Source organism: Taudactylus pleione, unplaced genomic scaffold, assembly GCF_031769625.1.
Source record: "Taudactylus pleione unplaced genomic scaffold, aTauple2 ptg000934l, whole genome shotgun sequence".
NCBI classification, from domain to species: Eukaryota; Metazoa; Chordata; class Amphibia; order Anura; family Myobatrachidae; genus Taudactylus; species Taudactylus pleione.
The window spans coordinates 3,812,014-3,828,574 of NW_028285335.1; the positions used below are offsets into that span (position 1 = coordinate 3,812,014).

At 47.1% G+C, this 16,561-nt stretch overlaps 1 protein-coding gene across 3 annotated transcripts in view; it reads left to right on the plus strand.

Moving 5' to 3' along the window:
- Positions 1-16,561, plus strand: part of PLXNB1 (plexin B1) — a 221,074-nt gene that overhangs the window by 153,427 nt on the left and 51,086 nt on the right. For all 3 annotated transcript variants that reach the window (XR_015872977.1, XM_088459764.1, XM_088459765.1), the window contains 10 exons: positions 40-140; positions 1,078-1,210; positions 4,344-4,500; positions 5,777-5,885; positions 6,441-6,549; positions 6,771-7,679; positions 11,525-11,653; positions 12,785-12,907; positions 13,844-13,937; positions 14,028-14,194. Coding sequence is in view for 2 of the 3 variants with exons in the window: in XM_088459764.1 (XP_088315890.1) it covers positions 40-140; positions 1,078-1,210; positions 4,344-4,500; positions 5,777-5,885; positions 6,441-6,549; positions 6,771-7,679; positions 11,525-11,653; positions 12,785-12,907; positions 13,844-13,937; positions 14,028-14,194 (2,031 nt within the window). In the remaining variant the exon portion in view is untranslated. The remainder of the gene's footprint in view (positions 1-39; positions 141-1,077; positions 1,211-4,343; positions 4,501-5,776; positions 5,886-6,440; positions 6,550-6,770; positions 7,680-11,524; positions 11,654-12,784; positions 12,908-13,843; positions 13,938-14,027; positions 14,195-16,561) is intronic.

A 16,561-nucleotide genomic window follows, 5' to 3' on the forward strand; every position in this document is an offset into this window, starting at 1 on the left:
AGTGTATTAAATTTTCCCTTTCTTGAATATTTGTTTTAGATAACCAAAGTGCCTCTATCTGACTGCTCCCAGCATAGTGACTGCCCGGCGTGTCTGTCTGCGGGAGATCCGTACTGCGGCTGGTGCGTGCTTCACGGGAAGTAAGTAGCAAATGGAGGCATTTGGGTAATGTGCCTCATTTTGTAAGGTACAGGCTTCAAGCCATGAGTTCTAGCTTTACGAATCATTATGGTTTTAGATAATATAGGGGTCTATTTACTAAGCAGTGTTAGGAGAAGTGAAAAGTGAAGAGTGAAAAGTGATACTTTGCCAGCCAATCAGCTCCTAACTGTCATTTTTCAAACACAGCCTGTGAGAGGACAGTTGGGAGCTGATTGGCTGGCACCTTATCACTTTTCACTCTGTCTCCTGCTTAGTAAATAGACCCCATAGTGTTTAATGGGCAATCTATTGTATAGTATAAAGAATTACAGGGCACTGAGGTCCTGTGACCATATAACATATATGCAGTACAGCGGGGGCGATATACGGAACATTGTATTCTGGCTTTAGCTTTGCCCCCTGGTCGTACTGCATCACTTTAATTGGATAGACCTATTGGGCCAGGGGGGAGCACCTAACAAGCTGGATATAATGTACAGCAAATAAACTATTGTACAACATATTAAGTCAGAGCTACATTAATTTATGGGAAATGCCTCCAGTGGTGCTTTAAAAGTTACACACACGTCAATTTACTCATTTTGAAAGTGGTTAAACAGTGTTTAGAACGTCTTGGGAGTTGCGTTGACTCTTGAAGGCATTCCCATTGCTAGATGATGCCTGAACGAGTCCTTTATACAGCGCTAATCGGCTTTTTAAAAAATATTTTTAGTCGTTCTGTTTTTATTTTTCCATTATTTTAAAGAGGTTTGTAGCTGTAGCTCTCTATTAAAATTGTATCGGTCCATTTACCCAATTCTGGGCAAATGGCGTCTATTACAAACACTAATATATGGGCTTAGATAGACTATACATTGGGCATATGTTGTCTGCCACAAATTCCTTTCTACCCGGTGGTCTTATTACTTTGTACAGGTGTAGCCGGCGCTATGAGTGTCTACGTTCGGGGCAGAGGAATCAGTGGCTCTGGGCTCACGACACGAACCAGCGTTGTCTGACGGTGCAGGCGCTAAGCCCAGCAAACATCAGCCAAGAGGAGAAGAGAAACGTGAGTGTATCATCACGCAGAGGACGGGTGCCTGTCCTGTAATAGGGTGGGAGATGGCACCAGTATAGGCTGAGACGATCATACTGGCACCATCACTCTCTTACATCTACTATGTAAAGTGAGAGTTACAGAAGGTGGTCTATAACATTATAAAACTTAGGACAAGTCTTGTGATATTATAAGACAGGAGTCAGGACAGAGCATTGGAAGGGTTCTGTAGGCCCATCAACTGCATCACAAGGAGCAGGGCCGGCTCCAGGGTTCGGAGCACCCTGTGTCGGCCCTCGAGAAGGCGCCCTAACATCGCGCGCGGCAATTTGGGGGCGTGACCTAATTACCATAGGCCACGCCCCCTGTGTGACGTTATTTGGAGGCGTGCCCGCATGGCACGCCTCCAAATAACGTCAGGCTGGGGGTAAAGCCCAGCACTCCGTCACTGGCTGGGCTTCCCCCAGCCCTCTCCCGTCAGTGAATGTTTTTTTCATTCATTCACACTCCGGGGGCAAAGCTGCGGCGGTGGGGGTCCTCAACCTCCCGATTTGACCACCCGCGGGCCACGTCGGCCCGGGGGTGGAACAGGGGGACAGTACTGTCCCGCTGAAATCGGGATGCTGGGGAGGGGTGGCACCCCTGTGCGACCGCACTGGTCGAACACCCCTAGAGCCGGCCCTGACAAGGAGGACGCCCACTTTCCATGGGATATCACTGCTGTCACTTTTACAAGGTCCCCCAAATATTTAAGGCTCATTCAAGCCCCCTAAATAAATTGGGTTTTATTATTACAGCATGTGTCTTATTGATCCATTTGAATGTTTTTATTACACTGGAATTTGTGGACATAAACATGCAATCTGCTGTATAAGATGCACCGGCAGAGAGGCGTGACCATTGAAAGTGCTGGCGGTATCCCCACCGTCACTGAGGACTTGTTATTATAAGGAGAACCCCTCTTCTCCAAGTAGCAGATCTTTATGGGCCAGGGAATCATGCGGTTTAGGAGCTGTTGCACCCAGCAGCGCTGTAATATCTCTTTTCCCGGGAGAAGGAGAAGGGACGTGTAAGCAGCGCCATCCCAATTTGTAACATCAGGATTTTTGCCGGTCTCTCCAGTCAGCGCCAGTAATAGAAACTGATGCTGCCATTTAAATTTGAACTGCTCCCTTTTGCCAATAAGATAACGGGTTGAACAGGGATAATATTTAGATCAGTCACAAGACTCATTTTGGGGGTGTTCTCGTCCTTTATAGCCAATTGCCCAATATAACTTGAGTTATAACATGTATGTGGCCAGTATAAGTGCTATGTATACCATGAACCCATTATCCAATATATATTATCACTAGTGAGTTTACGGCGATAGTCTTTTTTTATCCAAGATTTTATAAGATTTGTTTTATAGATGACATTAGTAGTTTTTTCTCCTGACGTTAACATGAAAAGATTTAGGGCCCGATTCAGACCCGGGCGGGCAGTGCGCACTCACTGCGGAACTCACTACAAGACGGGGCGGCTGTCAATTGTGATTGACAGCTCGCCCCGTTTTGTAGGCATGCAGGGGGGGGTGGCTGGACAAACGGAGGTGTTCCTGAAGGAACGCCTGCCGTTTGTGGGCGGCCCTACTGACATCACCAGAGATGTCAGTAGTGAACTTCCTGCTCTATTAGAGCAGGAAGTTCACTGGGGCTTGCGGTGGATGAGACCCTACCACAAGGGTCTCATCGCAAGCCCGATGGTCGCGATAATCGTGACCATCGCCAGGCCACCCGCTAAAGCTGTGGATGGTCACCCACAGCTTAGCGAGTGGCCTGGAGACCGGAGAAAAAAAAAACGGCCCGCCCTGATTCAGAGTGAGCGCTCGCTCAGGGCCTTAGTTTTGATATGACACGCAAAAGGGCCACGTAAAGTTGTCCATGAGAAAAACAGTCTCCACCTAAGTCACCTCCAGCCACGTTACGTGTCCCTGTATTTATTGCCACAGCAGGGTCATACCGGGAATCGGAATCATTTCAAATTAAAGAATCATTTTTCACATAATTAAATAGGAACAGTAAAAAAAGGGAAAAACTGACATTTTGGGCCAAATGTAATAGGGTGAGAGTTTAGAAAATGTGAGAGTTTAGCAGTAACCTCTCACATTGGTTGAGTTTAATCTTCAAAATGGGAAAACATCTGAATGAGATTTTAAATCGTGTTTTCTAAGTCTAAAAAAACATGCACGTTTGCTCTGTTACTTTGTTTTTGGACTCTATTACTTTGGCAAAGTTTAAAAAGTGTCAGAACCTCTCACTTTTCTAAACTCTCACCCTATTACATTTGGCCCTTTGTATCAGTAACAGGGCTTAAGGTGCACATCCACTAGCAGACCTAAAAACTACTGCACGATGACGACATTGTAAACGTGCAGTCGTTTGTCAGTCTGTGCTGTGCCTACACTGAGCGAGCAGTCGTTCAGTGTAGGCACATCAATCATCTGCAAACTTGCTGAACCTGATGTTCGGCCGATGATTGATGTTGGAAACGACCAGCGGAAGCGCGCATCGACATTAATATGGCCAAATCATGCACGATTCATGAGCGATTGAACGATATTGTTGTCGTTCAATCGCTCATAGAAATCGGCAAGTGGATGTGCGCCTTTACATCAATTTTTCTGAAGAGACTGGATAATACGTATCAATCTCTAAACGGTATAAAATAAAGTCCATCGTTGTGATAGATCTTTAATGGTTTTAGGCAGCGTAAGCCAAGTAAGTACTGGGACGCCCGTTTTTTCATTGACTTGCTTCACTAGAATCGTCCCTGCTCGGCTCCCTTTTGTCATACATTAATGTGTCATACATCTAAACCTTCCTCCACAAATGCTCTATAGAATAGTGACAACAGCTAGTCACCCACAGCTATGCGAGCGGCCAGGAGGCCGCTCTGAAAAACAAGAAGGACGGCCCTGATTCAGAGCGAGCGCTCTGTCAGAGCGTCCGGCTCTGAATCAGGGCCACTCTTTTATTGAAAATGTATCATCTTAGTGTGTTTGATTGACAAGTGATTTTTATTTAGCGGTGCCCCCATCAGCTGCTATTGTGCTGTATAATAGAATTTGGATACTTATTATCTCCCTGCTTGTTTGTGACCACAGATCTTCCTGACGATCCCTGACCTACCGCCCCTGTATCAGGAAGAGTCATACTCCTGTTTCTTTGAAGAATTTGAGAGCCGTGCAGTCAGGACAGAGACTGGAGTTATGTGTCCGTCTCCTGACCCCAGCAAGGCTCCTCCGATCAAGCCATTGGCAGGTCAGTGTGCTATCTGCAATGTGAGCATCTCCTGGTTCACACTGTAACATCAGCCTTGCACTTGTGTGAAGGACTCACGGAATAGTGGCTAGCATTACTGCCTCACTGCCCTGAGGTTCGAAGTTCATTTCCTGACCAAAGTATTATATGTGTGGAGTTTGTATGTTCTCCTGTGTTTGCGTTGGTTTTCCTGGGGGCTCCAATTTTCTCCCTAACATCCTATTAGGTTGTTTGGTTTCTTGTTTTGTGAGGGCCTGCAAGGAGATTTTCTCCTGAAATAGGGACTTATTTGTATATGTCTTCCGTGGTGGTGTAATCACGCCCCCTATAATGTCGCAACCATGCCATCCCCGGTGTGCTGTGGCGTATAGGAATGTACACCACATCAGGACATAGCCATACCCCCTCCATTGGCCACACCCCCAGTATCCGGGCCTCTCTGATATTTTGGTGGCTCCAGTGGATCCTAATATTTGAACTATACTTTTGTTATTAATTTACACAAGAAAGAACATTTCTAAGCTTATTATGACCAAACACTGAAACACAAACTGGTTTCACGTTTTAAAGACAGTTCTGGTGACCCCTCCCCGTAATAATGAATGTAAGACGAGAAGATGGATCACGCTGTATTTTCAGGACGAAATGTAAAAGTTGAGCATTAGTCAGTTCTCCAGTGAAGGCCAAGCCAAACCCTTCTGGGTGCATCCAAAAACCGTAATGTGAGTGTGATCTACGTAACGTGGACATTTTTGTATATTTGTGCCAAATAATTAGCTCTGCGCTCCATCATATTTTACAGTTTTTAAATAATCTTCACTGTGTCATTACTAGTTCTGTTACCAGTGAGAAGATATAATTTCATATATATTTAGAGTGTTTGCAGACAGGCTGGAATTCTTCTTCTGGAACTTGGTGGCCATCCCATTCTGTGAGGTTGAAAATTGACCTGATATTGTGGATCAAAATATTGTTACGTCTGATAATGACCCTACCAAGAAGCAGTAGGAACCATTATAGGGTTGGTGGACGATGTGTTTGCAAGGTGCCTCCTGGCGGCTTCTGCCTGGTCATCTTCTGGCCACGGTGAGGCTAGGAGTGATCCAGCTGCTAGATCCAAGAGACAAATGACCAGATGTGGTCTGAGCTGGTCTTCCCGGTGTTTGGACAGACTGTGCAGTAGTCATGTCTCTGGAGTTGAGGGGCAGTAGGGGCTCATGTGGGCATCTTTAGATCCGTTTGTAACTTACAATATTACTCTGTGCTTTGCTTTCAGATCATGTGCGAGTGAGGCTTATGGTACGATTCGGTGAGGTGGTCATCTCCACGGCAGAGTTCACCTTTTATGACTGCACAGCTGTGGCCCAGCTCTACAAAACTGCCCCGTGAGTATCTCATGGCCCTGGGGATAATATATTCCCCTGGGTGAGATTACAGGTAAAAGTGCACTCCATTCTCAATGCTGAACCATCATTAATATTATTATTTCACTAGGACCATGGATGTCATTGAGGCACTGAGAATGCAGCTCAAAGTGTGCCTCATGCCTCGTTATTTGCCTTCCTGTCAGTCCTCTGCTAGCTGCTCCTCAGTAATACTGGGCATTGTGCACAGATAAAGGAGAAAGTAGCGGCATCAGGCAGTGTAATGGTTTGCAGGCACAGTATCACTAGCACAGTCTCAGGCAGATTTCATGAGTAGACTCGAAAAATATATCTCCTTATTGTGACAAAACTGGTTTTGTGCCGATACCAGTGATGACGCCGCAGCTGCAAACTGAAACAGCCGTGAGCGGAGCGATGCAAACAGTATGCATGGTAACGGGCCGATACTCACAAAGACGCACAGATGCTCACATTAGTACAGAATATGAAGGCCTTGTGTATTACCTTTAGCTATTCATTGTGCGACTTATGTTCAATGTGTGTGATTTATTGCAGATGTCGTGGATGTGTGAGCAGCGAGTGGGGCTGTAACTGGTGCATCCACCAACATGGCTGCACCCACAAAGCCACCTGCGAAGAAGGAACAATTATTTACAATAAACTGGTAATTTCTCTATGTTCTCTCCTTATACTTCATTATAAGCTATCAACTCTGTCTCATATCTATCGATCTATCTATCTATCTATCTATCTATCTATCTATCTATCTATCTATCTATCTATCTATCTATCTCATATCTGTCTATTGTAATACTCCCTGTACATAAGCCTCTTAGCGGTTTTCATGTGTAACACATCCAACCCTTCCTCTTTCTACCTATCCAGACTCAGATCCCGGTGCCGGAACCGACTCCTCCTCCCGTGTTTGTGCCAGAGCCAGAACCAACATCCACCGCAGCCCCTACTACACTATCTATAACAACCCCTAGTCCTGTTCCTGAGACAACGACCACAACAACCTCTGCAACGACAACGGTTACTGTCACTGAGACCTCTCCTACAACAATCCCCACAACTGCGCCAACCACCTCCATCCCCACCACCATGATGACTACTCCTGAAGCTACTACTGTTCCTGAACCACAGCCAACCACCCTTGAAACCACCCCTGAGATCTCTACTCCAGAAATAACAACCCAACCTATTACAGAGGAACCAACCAGTATTCCTGTAACCATTCCAACCACCTTACCTGTAGATATCTTCACAAGCCATGCTACCACTGAAGGTCCCATTCTTTCTGTCACTTCTGATTTTGATATAACCGAGGAGATTTGGACGACTGAGAGCCCGGCCACTCCCAGTGACGTTACCATACCACCACTGGTTCCTGCGCCTACTGTTTTTGATAATGAGAATGACATGACCTGGGTTCCCACCACACTTCCTCCTCCACCCAAGGAATTCACATCTTCTGCTCCTCCCATTCCAACCACTAACCACACACTCAATGTGCCTTCCTTGCCCAACTTTCCCGATGATCTAGAGACAGAGTTCCCATTCTCAGAAGAACCACCTACTGTTGGCATGGAAGAAAGAGTGAAAGAAAGCTTGGACCATACAGAGGCAGATGACTGGGTGGACTTGGACAAAATGGAGAATGACACCTCGTCCTTCTCGGCTTCCACAATTCTCTCTGGCGATGGCGACTTTGATGGTGCATCGCCACATTTTCCTGCGATAAATGAACCAGACCTGGATTACCAGATGGATTCTCCAGGCTTTATTGAGCTGGTGAGAAACACATTCATAGTTGGAAGATTTCAATGTACTCTTTTGTATTTATATTTTGTTGTCCTGAAATGGGGATGTTTAAGTTCATCATAATGTCCGGTGGTAGACATAACGCCATGGTGATGAACAGACAACCGTGGCAGCTGGAAATGACTACTGTGATTCTACTCTTTACTGTCCATAACCATCATACAGTAAACCCTTTAATATACTGTTTACAGCTTGCAGTATACACAGTGTAGTGCTCTCAGAGTTGGCGATTCTGGCGGGAACTTCTCCAATTGGGTGGGGGAATCTCCTGAGAGGTCATAGTTGTTATTTTTTTATTATCCGATTAAAGTTTCAAGAAAGGGTCCCTAAAGGGACGGCCGCTTCTAAGCTCTCCATAAAATTTTAAGAGCGACTTGAGAGTTGGTGGACTTTAAATTTATGGGACAAGTTTAGTGAAAGGGTCTTTTTTTGAAGGAACTAGTGTATTATTGATAATGCTGTTGTGTACAATGTTTTTGTCTCCAGCCTGGCAGAGAGCTTGTGAAGAATCCTTAACATATTGAGGGCTTTGCAGGGCGGCCAGCTGGCTCATGCTGGACACAATTATGAGCTGGGACACATTATTTGAGATCTCCCTGGCATGCACATCTCACTGCTGAGAAAAACCTCCTAGTGCCAGTGAAGCCAGCTGGCACGTAGCAGACTTGGCTCTAACAAGACGCTGTGTTCAAGGACAATATCATTGAGCTTTCAGCCAGAGATCCCATTGAACAGAACTAGGTCCTGATGATGAAGCTAAAACTGCGACCTTATTCTTTGGGAATGTTTTCATGTTTATGGGCAGCAAGGCCTATAGGGGCTGGTTCTGTGTGGGACGCAAGTCCAGATGTGGGCATCTGCAAACTGCTGATGCACTGTAGAAAGCAGTCGCCAGCTGCGCGTGCTCCGTAATATGCTTGCGCGCTCGGATGGAGGTTTTAAGTGCAGGCGGTTTGGTCCTTCCGTTGGCCGATCACTTTTTCTGCTAAATTGTCAATTCTGGGCTGCCACCATGTGGATGCACGGAATTGACCTATCGGAGGGCCCGATTCAGCAAGGATCGCTAATGCGATCGCTATTACAATCACGTACGCAAGTCTGCAGCGAGAGTATGCTAATGTTTGCAATTGCAAAGCACTCGCACGGACAACACGCAGACGTCCACTTCCCCTCTCGTACATCCGTAATACCTTGCAATCCAGACAAAACATCGGTAACATCGAGTACCATCGGAGCCACTCGCACCATTCCTGCAGGTCACACCTCACTTATAAATTGCTAACTTTCCTGTACGCAGTGAACACTCAAGCTACGTAGGACATCGCAGTGGCTAATTTATGCACGCCCCTGTAACGGCGTTCAAACGCACTGGCACACCTGCGTTCGGCCGACCATTCCCCGTAGCCACCCACAAACGGCACTTCCTGTCAATCACTTTACAATGAATCTGCGTGATCTCTGCAATCATTTTCCCGTTCGCAGTGAGTCGCTTGCGTGCGCCCACTAAGATGCATGCACAGAAAGCAAACATCGGCCGTCTGCCTACGTTTTACATATGCGATCCTTGCTGAATAAGGCCCCGAGTAACATGGGGGTGTTGTGGGCCTGTAGGCGGACTTCCATGCTTGTTTGTAGTGCACGGACGCAGACGAGACGTCTGATTTTGACGGATCTCTTGCAACCAGCGTTGGGTGCTTGTAAGTCCAGATACTTATGATGGCGGCTGCGGACAAGAACAACAGCCGGCGGCCTGACCATCTCAGTCTGCAAGACGACGGGCCCGGAGTATCTTACAGGCAATATAATGAGTGCCGCCGCCCAACCCCCCCACCCCCCCCGGATTTTCATGTTACTGAAAACTGCCCTCACATGTAGGTGTAGACTGTGGACAGATCCATCCAACAGGAAGTGTAGCCGAGCACCGCATCACAGATAGGTTCTGTTAGCCACGACCACGCACAAGGACAGAATGGGATCTGGGGTCGGCAGGTCTTTCCAGCATTAGATTTAACTCTTCATCAAGTTCTTTGCTGGGATCTCTGGTCGTTCAGTAAAGACGTGTAAAGCTATTTCTCATTTGGGCAAATGCAGCCAACTTGCCAGACATTATGGGCGTGGTTCTGAGTAGTACGCAAACCCGACGGTTCATGTACAGCACCGATTGTGAGAAACCTGCGCAGGATCTGTACTGCGCATCTGCCGGTCTCCCTCTGCGAGATCGCTTGCAGTTCCTGCAAGCCGCAGCATGATTGACACTCTGCAGCGGTGACGGAGCGGTTACCGGGACCATTCTACAAAACAGGGGCATGTTGTCCCCGTTCTGTTTTCAAGCTTCCTGGCCCCGGCTGAGCAGCTCCACCGGTCATTCTGACTAAGCTGAGGCTTATTCCGATGGCCATGGTTGCCATGGTGATCTGATGCTGTGTCTTAGGATGTAGCACTTGGATCTGCAATGCCGGCAGTGGGCGCTTTTACCTTTACGCGCCTTGTGCGGCATTAGCTTCTTTTCACCGTACAAGTCTCTGAATCACCGCCTGTTCCTATAACCATCATTTACTTAGTTAGTACCAGTTTAATCCCTGTTGGAATCATGGGTTCATCCAGTATAGAACATGAAATGGTTTTGTTCTTCACTGAAGAGCTCTAGCATGGATGAAATAGGCTGCGTGTAGGTGGATAGTCTGGGCCTGATTCTGACCCGCTCGTGAGCGCTGTACGCTCGCAAGCGGATCGATGGTGCCTAAGTGCGCATGCGCACGACGGAGGGAGCTCCGTCGTGCACATGTGCGAGGCCCAGCGAGCAACGGGGAATCCGTCACTCAGGGTCTCGCAGGGCCCTGATTCAGAGCGAGCGCTCTGGTCAGAGCGTCCGGCTCTGAATCAGGCCCTCTGTGCGGAGAGATCTGTAAAATGTGAGTGATTAATAACACATAGTTGAGTGATTATTTGCGACTGGCATTTGCGTGAAGAATCCTGAAATCTCCTACGGCGCATGAGGTGCAAAGGCGCTGCACCTCATTGTTCGGAACAGATGGGATCAGAAGTGCGCTGGAAAAGTTATGAACGTTCCTGGGCGGCGACTGCGAGTTGGCTAGTAGTGGACGCAGAAATGGTCCGTTCAGTGGGCGTGTTATGGGAGTGTTGTGGGCGTGTCAATGGAAGCTGCGAGTATATGCTAATAAACGCATAGGCACGCAGAATAAACAAACGCCTAGCACTACACAATACCTCCCACTTCCCTTAATGTGCGTCCTGTTATACCTCGCAAGACAGCGGAATACATCGGTAACATCGAAAACCATCGAACGTGTTAGCATAATAGTGGTTGACCTGGTTTCACGCAGGATTTGTGCCGCTTCCTGCGTGCAACTAGACCTCAGACAACGTCCGTCGCCGCAAGGGCTTAATTATGCACGCCCCTAAAACGCTGTCCAAACGCACAGACATGCCTGCGTTTGCCCGACCCCCCCCCAAAAAAAACGTCGCTTCCTATCGATCACTGTACTCTGGATCTGCGTAGCCTCTGCACACGCAGTTCGCATCACAATAGCCAGTTCACGCATGCGCAGAGCTAAAACATCGACCGATTGCGTGCATCTGCATCCGTGCGTTCCTTGCTGAATCAGGCCCATAGTTCGGTGTGAATAAGCCCTTTGGGTCTATACATGTAAAATCTGCCAGCTCCGTTTATGTATTTATTGGAGAGAAGCCGCTGTTGTCGCAGGAGCAGGTTTGCTGATCTCCTGTTATAGCCTTACTATCAGTTGTTAAATAGCAGCAACAAGAATATACAATCAGTTGTGTGTTTGTTACAGAACAAGGAAGAACTGTTTTGGGGCCCAGAAGCTTGCCCCTGTGTGTACAGCATCCAGAGCCCGTCCTTACTGCCGGTCAATGTGGAGCGGAAAATAACGTTGGTTGGAAAAAACCTTCACCATTTCCAGGTATTTGTGACCTGTCTGTGCGTCCTCTTAGCTGTACGGTTGACAGCGGTTGGAGATGAGCAATTGGAAATTTGACTGGGGGAACACATGATGTTGGGTCAAAGAACTTTTACAGAAAATAAACTGATTGCATTGTTAAAAAATAAACAGAGAAAAATAATGAGGGCAATATGCGGACAAAGGGGTATATTTAGTGAGAGTTTTTAGAAGTCTAGATGTTGCCCATAGCAACCAATCAGAGTCTAGCTATTATCTTCTAGAAGGTGCTAGTTAAGTCATAAGTAGAATCTGATTGGTTGCTAAATATACCCCAAAGACTCACTTGGTGGTAGAAAAATTGATGCTGACTTGATTGGAGGCCGCAGGGTTAAGGCGCCCATACACAGTGCGATATAGGAGCCGATCCGACGGATTGGTACGATATCGCTGCTATATCGTACCATGTGTGATCATGATATCGGCCAGAGCGCACTCCCGTGGAGTCGTACGTCGCACCTCCAGATCTTACTGCTTGTTCACTTAATCTGGGGATGCGATATACGATCCCATGCAGAGCTATGCGGGTGGGGGGGAGGGTGCCGGCGGGATGTAGTTATGAGTCCGGGGAGCCCTTAGCGTTAGCCGCGTGGGGGGGAAGGGTTAGGATTAGGGAGTCTAGCGTGGTTAGGTTTGGGGGGGGAGATTAGGTCTAGGCACCCTTAGGGGGAAGGGTTAGGCACCCCCACCCCCGGGAGGGTTAGGTTTAGGGAGCGGTAAGAGGGGGTTATGGTTAGGCACCACTAAGGAAGGGTTAGGGGGGGGGCAGGGGAGGGTTAGGGTACTTACCTGCCCGTCGGGATCTTCATCCGTCCGGCATCCGCTGTTGGTATTTGAACAGCCGCCGGTATTTTAATCCCTTTGCGGTGCCGGCATATCGGGCGGTCGGCCACCCGATCGCTCTGTGTGTGTGGGCCGCCCGATATGTCAGCCGTCAGATCGCAGGTCGCATCGTAAGGTGCGTATCGCACCGTGTATGGGCGGCTCTAGACATAGTACATATGACACAATGAAATGTTGAAACTTGCAAATATTTTTTTTTTTTTTTGCCTGTAAAAATAACCCCCCTCCCTCCACATGTATTTTATATTGCAGGACCCACAGTGGGATTATGAGTGTGTCCTGGTTCTGGAAGGCAAAACGGTGATCACAGATGCCTTTGTGGAAATGGATTCTATGGATCAATCCAAATATTACATTACTTGTCAGCTACACCATGTAAGATCATTAGGATAACAGATTAGAGGTCATCACTTGTGATTGGAGGAAAGATCCAACATGAGCGTGGAGATTCTTTACTGAAAGGGCAATGAAGCAGAGAAAATGTTTACTATGTGAGGTCAGAGTGACCCCCCATCTCCAGACCACCCCGCGGGTGGTACAGCAGGACAGTGCCTGAAAAGTGGCACTACCCCGCTGAAATCGGGACGGTTGGGAGGTATGATTATGATTATTGGGGGGGGGGGGGGTGAGTGATCCAGGGAATAGGTCAGATTGTACTTTTAGGGTTAGGAAGGAATCTGATTTTCTCAACTGTTGAGTTTGGGGATTTAGCATCGCGTGGATCAACGTAATTACATTTTGCAAAGTGTGAAGACCCTGCAAGAGCATCCGTCATCTGAGTAACCTGCGTTACCCTCAGGTTACTCAGGTCGGCAGGGTATTTCACTGTTCATGAGGCCAGTGAAGCTGAGTCCAAGGATACAGCCACTGGCCCCTTCCCCAAATGGCCGCAGCTTGTCAATCACGCTGCGGCTTAGGGGGCACTGCGAGCGTTGTCGCAGACACAGATTTGCACATGCACGGTACAGATCCTGCGCACATCGCCAAACATCAGAGTTGTACGTAAAACATCGGGTTTGTGTACATCTCCTAATCAGGCCCTATGTACAAAAAAAAGAGGCGACCAGCAGAAAATAATGTTTCTTCATCCTCTAACCAAACTGATAGCTACATCTGGTTCTCCAGCTGTTGTGGAACCGGAAGTCCCAGCATACCCATCCAAGTTCTAGTTCAGCTGGAGAGCCACTTATTCCCTGTCTCTGCTCTGAGCATTGAATGGATGGAGAAAGGTCCATCAGCGATAGAGATTACATGTAGGGAGATCAGACGGAACCCTTTATTATATCCCATCACGCTCTGTTCTTGTTGCAGTACAGTTACTCAGCGCCCCAGCCGGAATTCAGTGCCATGGTCTACGTGCAGCGAGAGCCAGACATGCGGGTAGACAGTTATGAAGATCTTCACGGTATGTCGCCCACTTGGCGTAGAGGGAGCCCAACATTCCCCGTTAGTTGTTGTCTATGTTACTCACCTGCTATACGTTCCTCTTTTCCAGTGATTTTATATAACTGCTCTGTGGGACACTCAGACTGTAGCCGCTGCCAGACCGCCGACCACAAGTATAACTGCGTGTGGTGCGGAGGGGAGTACCCCAGCTGTATGTACCAGGAGTCCTGCACCGAGGAGGTGGAAGGGACCTGCCCTGCGCCACTTATTCACTCTGTACGTGCAATGACTGTTCAATGTCAGGGGGGAAATGCCCTCAGGGGCACATTTTAAAAAAACATCAATGTTTTCGATGAGCCATAATAGATAGATGAACAGCGTTTGTAGACTTATAGCTATAAATAAATCATTTGATTGGTGGATTCACAAAACAAAATGTAAGTGAGTAAAGAAACACAATAAATAATAAAGTACTACTCTCCTACACAATGTGATAAAGGTAAAATACACTTATACGCGTTTCCCTGTGGAATGTCCCGCAGCTTCCTCAGTAGCAAGAAACTGTGGGACATTCCACAGGGAAACGCGTTTAGGACCCCACTGGCGTCGCCTACCCCAAACATTGAGATCTCATTTGGACACATTTCCGGACCGGACACCATTAATTTCCATCCAGTTTTCAAGCGTCATCTATTCAAGCGCGCCATTTCAGTTACTGCTTCATGCTCATCAGGGCGGGATCTTTCCAACACATGACTGGTAAATACCTACAAGCTGGATATTATTCCGGATTATTATAGAGAGACCAGTGACTGAGATTGCGCCCTTGGAACTAAGGGGTCGATTCAGACCCGGACGCTAAGCTGCGCTCTCTCACAGCTAGAAGGGGTCAGGTATGCAAATTTTGCGTTCGCAATGTCTGGTGGAAGGACGCCTTCTATGTCTTAGAGAGCGACGGCAGAGTGAGCGCATGCCGGTGTAAAGACGCTCACTTTACTTTCTTAGCATACGTCATCTCCAGGAAGTGTCTGATTAATCAGAACCATCAGAGCTGCACGCAGCGCTTGAGGTAGACCCTACCCCACCGCAAGCACTGCGATTACTGCAGGCTGAAATACAACCAAGTGACGTGTACAATGACGCATCTTAGCTAATTATGCACACCCATAAAACACCGTTAAGACGCCCAGACACGCCTGTGTTCGCGCACCACTCCCCCGTTCACAAGCACCTCCCCCTGTTACCACCCACAAACGGCGGGTCACTCAAAGTAGCGTCCAGTCTGTGTACTACGAGCGCACGATTCCCGAGCGCAGTGAGTGACTTGCGCATATTGACGCATGCGCAAATGTGCGATTATCGGCCATAGCGTGCGTTCGCGGCTTAGCGTCCGGGTCTGAATCAGGCCCTAAGACTTATGATGTTTATTGCTTACTTCAGCATTTTTTTCTACCAATTACACTCATCCGTCTAATATCACAATCTTTTTTACAATTATTATTCATAGACTTTTTATCATTTTTTTGCCACTATTTTCTCATTATCATGTTTTTATTATTATTTAATGAAATATAACAAGTAATTGTGTTTTTTATATTTGCATGAGTATTGCAGCAATAAATAGCCATTTTTTATTCAACCAAGCCGTTTAGAGTCATATATAAGTGTATTTTACCTTTATCACATTGTGTAGGAGAGAAGTATTTTATTATTTATTGAGTTTATTTACTCACATTTTGTTTTGTGAATCCACCAATCAAATGATTTATTTATAGCTATAAGTCTACAAGCGCTGTTCATCTATCTATTGTGCATTCTGTGTATTACCTGTATTGGGGGGCTGACACCCCTCTGTTTGAACCAGCTGCTGATTGACAGCGTGGTCCTGATCATCCTCATTTATATTGTATAATAACCTAGTTCTGGATGAGCCGTTTGCTCTGTCAGACCCAGATCTACCTCAGCAGCGATGGATCCTGTAGAATAAGTCATGAGGATGTTTAGAAAAAAAAGGCTCCTGGGCAACTATTATCAAACTTTAACAAGTCCTACTAAAATCTAATCCATACGGTTCCATCAGTCCATGTAGCGCTACTCTTGAGTGTAATTGTAGGATTGTCAGCAAAGGATGAGGAGAGTTAATGTAGAAGATGCTTTTGAACGATTTTGGTTCAGAGTTTAAGATCCGTTTGTAACCGATGCTGAATTTTAAGTAGAAATAAAACCATTTGGCAATATGGTGTAATAAGCTCTGGAGCTCATTCAGACCCGCTCGCTAGATGCGATCGCTCGCACCCAGCGTATGCAAATTCGGCAAAGTGACGGAATGGCAGGCTATCGCTCGGAAAGGCATACGCACGCCGACTTTGTGTTGGCGAGCGATCACTTTGTATCTATAGACGCCCATTAGCGTCTGTAGAGACGCCCACTAGCGCACGTCATCACCTGGAAGTGTATTAAAACATTGGTACATCGAGGACCATCGGAAGGGATCGCAGCGCTTGTGGTTGCCTTACCTTACCGCAAGCTCTGCGAGGACTTCAGTGTAAAAAAACAGGCAGGTGACGTGTACTATGACGCTGCGTGTTTATAAACTCCCCATCGCCTGATGAGTGGTCTCTCCTAACAGTGCAGGGTAACTCA